This window comes from Sipha flava, unplaced genomic scaffold (genome assembly GCF_003268045.1).
Source record: "Sipha flava isolate LNK unplaced genomic scaffold, YSA_version1 75_pilon_pilon, whole genome shotgun sequence".
Lineage (NCBI taxonomy): Eukaryota > Metazoa > Arthropoda > Insecta > Hemiptera > Aphididae > Sipha > Sipha flava.
In genome coordinates this window covers 650616-651874 of record NW_020273615.1, presented here as the reverse complement: position 1 = coordinate 651874, position 1259 = coordinate 650616, and the positions used below count along the sequence as shown (strand labels likewise).

Below are 1259 nucleotides of genomic sequence, written 5' to 3'. Positions count from 1 at the left end.
AATTCTGTGAATTGATATTAATCGCCTAGTGTGTAAACCACTTATGACGATCGACGCACCACGCATACAATCACACACGACGTCTGTCAGATAACTGAGATAACTAAAAATAAATCGAATGTACAATATCATATTGGGAATTATTGTAAAATTAAATTATTTGTCAACGGGCCGTCTACTGAGAAACACGGATCACACTGAATTACGTACGAATTGTATTTAGTATATTTAATATTTTGTTTTATTGTTAATATTGTTATGTACATCAGACATTTTTTTAAAAAACCTAAGCTTTGTGATTCTCTTAATGAAGCCTCTACTGGCTCTACTTCAATTGAAATAAAAAATAGCACAGTCAATATGGAGTCGTCGGAATTGTGTGTAGTTGAAAGTGCTTCGGTTACCATGAATACAAAAAATAACCGTGGTCATATAATCTTAACCCATGAAAAAGATATTGGAAACTATTTGAACGTCGAAAATATTGACGATTGTTTAAAACATGAAGTTTTACGTAATCCTTGGGTACCGAATACTATTTATGATTTTAAAAGTGAATTGAAATCAGGAAGAACTCGAGCATTTAGATATCAATGGTTGCAGGAAAACGGTTCATGGTTGACATATTCAGCTCTTGAGGGTGTGAAAGGAGCTTTTTGTAGAATATGTGTGTTGTTCAAGCCATCAATTCATAGAGGTGTACAAGGTGGATTTATAATAAAACCATTTAATAAGTATAAGGATTTTCATGCATCTTCTAAAATACATTTGTCTTCAAATTGGCACACTGAATCAATGTCAAGAACAAAAGATTTTATGGATATTATGAATTGTAAAAAAATTATTGTTATTGAACAAGTAAATTCTGGATTGCATAAAGAAATATAAACTAATAGGCTAAAATTAAAATCTATTATATCAACTATTTTGTTCTGCGAAACTCACGACTTTCCCTTACAAGGGAAAAAATCAGATTCTGGTGTTTATCTTTTGAATTTTCATATTGAATCTGGCGATGAGATATTGAAAGATCATTTTTTAACTAATGTGGGACATGCTAAATATTCATCCCATAGAACTCAAAATGAATTAATTACATTGTGTGGAAAATATTAAAAGAATAAATAGTATGTGAAGCTAATGCCGCGAATGCGTTTTCCATTATTGCTGACGAATCAGCAGATATTTCTGGTGTTGAGCAGCTAACAATTGTAATTAGATTTTTAGACTAACAGTCAAAGATTCGAGAAGAATTCCTT

The 1259-nt window shown here is 31.2% G+C and overlaps 2 protein-coding genes across 3 annotated transcripts in view; one reads left to right on the top strand and one right to left on the bottom strand.

Moving 5' to 3' along the window:
* The window catches only part of LOC112692589 (hemicentin-2-like), a 475200-nt gene that overhangs the window by 277822 nt on the left and 196119 nt on the right, over positions 1 to 1259 (bottom strand). The window lies entirely within an intron of this gene.
* On the top strand, positions 361 to 888 carry LOC112692615. The gene has a single exon (XM_025567343.1). The coding sequence runs from the start codon at positions 361 to 363 to the stop codon at positions 886 to 888; it is 528 nt and encodes a 175-aa protein (XP_025423128.1).